The sequence below is a fragment of the Marmota marmota genome, unplaced genomic scaffold (assembly GCF_001458135.2).
Source record: "Marmota marmota marmota unplaced genomic scaffold, marMar, whole genome shotgun sequence".
In the NCBI taxonomy this organism is placed as follows: domain Eukaryota; kingdom Metazoa; phylum Chordata; class Mammalia; order Rodentia; family Sciuridae; genus Marmota; species Marmota marmota.
In genome coordinates, this window is record NW_025999977.1 from 24,020,854 (window position 1) to 24,023,044 (window position 2,191).

A 2,191-nucleotide genomic window follows, 5' to 3' on the forward strand; every position below is an offset into this window, starting at 1 on the left:
AAAAAAAAAAAAAAAAAAAAAAAAAATATATATATATATATATATATATGTATGTATATGTATCTTTGGAGGATGAGCAGAATGACTGAGATTTTTCAGAAGCTATTTCATATTCTCCTAAGAGATCTGAGAAATAGGACAAAATAGATCAGTATTTCTCACTGTGGATTAGGTGTGTGTGTGTGTGTGTGTGTGTGAGAGAGAGAGAGAGAGAGAGAGAGATGGGATTTGGGATCAGATCAGTTGGGAAATAGTAGATTAAGCTAAAGGTAATCTTTTTCTTTTTCACTGTAGATCTTCTCAATATGTGTGGAGTCTCCACAAGAGAGGTCCAAATTGCAATGTTCCCATCCATAGCCACAGAGTCCTTCATGCTTACAGTTTCTCAAGTGATTAGGGTTCTGGGAAACAGCCTTGGGGTAATTGTAAACCAAAGAGATTGTAAAATCCCTGAGGTCAAAGACTGGTCTTGTTTACCACTGTATCTTTAGCACCTGACACAATACTAGATACATGAGAAAGATTCAATCAAATAAAAAAAAATTTCTGAATGAGTAATTATTGAATTCTAAGTGGGAAGACTGGCATTTGCAACAGGGTGGTGAGAGTATATCAAAGAGCCAAAACCCCTCCCCATGTTTCCAGCCTTCACTGTCTGGGCTCCAGACTGGCACAGATAGGAGCTTGGGATTTGGTCATTTTTGTTTTCTAAAGAAGCCAAACATTGCAAATCCATAATATATCCATAGAAAACTTTAACCTGCCCCTATCCCCACAGAAAAGAAAAATAAAATAGGAGCTTCTTGAAGAATGTGGGTTCCTTCTCTTTGTTAAGAGTAAGTACCAAATCAGAGATCAGACTCTGCAATGTAGTTAAGACTGTATCGTTTCTCCACTGCCACCTTCTGGTTCTCAGGCACCTACAGAGTGAATCTAAAAATGCCACCTAACATCTGCATTTCACTGTGGAATTTTAAGCAACTGTTTACATCCTTTACCTCCTATGACGTTACACAAGTTACTCTTTTTCTTTTGACCAGAAAGCAAAACAGAAGTTAAGTGATTCAACGAGTGACAGAAAGTCAGGAGCCAAGCAAGGCTACATCACACTTGTTGGTTTTTCAATGAACAAATATTGGGTTTAGCCATGGGCTACATCTGCAAGCTACATCTGCAAGGAGTTCTACCAGTCCCAATCCTCATCCTCCCAGGACCCAGACCCTAAAATCCTTCATAAGCACAACCTTGAATAGAAAATCCCGTGTCCTTAAAAAGAAGATGGTGTTCAAATACATCCTGATCTCTTCAAGGGTAAAATATGTTTCACCTTATAAAGTCTTTGAGGGAAGAATGGAATGTCGAAGGTCTAAAATGGATACTTTACCTGACAGTCCAGATACCAATGTCCTACAGTACTTCCCCAAGATGGCCGCCAGCTAGCTTCTTGGTAAACGTACCTTGGTCTGGAAGCAGCAATAGAGTTGGGTTAGGTATGGGTGTTTCCGTGCCAGTGCCAAAATCCTCTTCTCTGTCATCGTGCAGTCTACATCATCGTCCTGAAGGATGACATCCTTCTTTAAGACTTTCACAGCATATACTTCATCTTTGCCCTTGAGTTCTGCCAACATGACCTATAATCAATCAAAATCATCCCCATCACTACGTGTATGTGAAATCAAAGGCAGAACACAAGTTAATACCAAATACTTTAAAAACTTATTTTTTTTTTTTAATTTTTTTTATTGGTTGTTCAAAACATTATAAAGCTCTTGACATATCATATTTCATACATTAGATTCAAGTTGGTTATGAACTCCCAATTTTACCCCAAATACAGATTGCAGAATCACATCAGTTACACATCCACATTTTTACATAATGCCCTATTAGTAACTGTTGTATTCTGCTACCTTTCCTATCCTCTACCATCCCCCCTCCCTCCCCTCCCATCTTCTCTCTCTACCCCATCCACTGTAATTCATATTTCTCCTTGTTTATTTTCCCATTCCCCTCACAACCTCTTATATGTAATTTTGTATAACAATGAGGGTCTCCCTCCATTACCATGCAATTTCCCTTTTCTCTCCCTTTCCATCCCACCTCATGTATCTGTTTAATGTTAATCTTTTCTTCCTGCTCTTTCTCCCTGCTCTGTTCTTAGTTGCTCTCATTATATCAAAGAAGACATTTG

At 38.5% G+C, this 2,191-nt stretch overlaps 1 protein-coding gene across 2 annotated transcripts in view; it reads right to left on the minus strand.

Moving 5' to 3' along the window:
* The window catches only part of Prkce (protein kinase C epsilon), a 492,097-nt gene that overhangs the window by 152,704 nt on the left and 337,202 nt on the right, over nucleotides 1-2,191 (minus strand). For both annotated transcript variants that reach the window (XM_015479707.2, XM_048804447.1), the window contains exon 10: nucleotides 1,458-1,631. In XM_015479707.2, coding sequence (XP_015335193.2) covers nucleotides 1,458-1,631 — 174 coding nt within the window. The remainder of the gene's footprint in view (nucleotides 1-1,457; nucleotides 1,632-2,191) is intronic.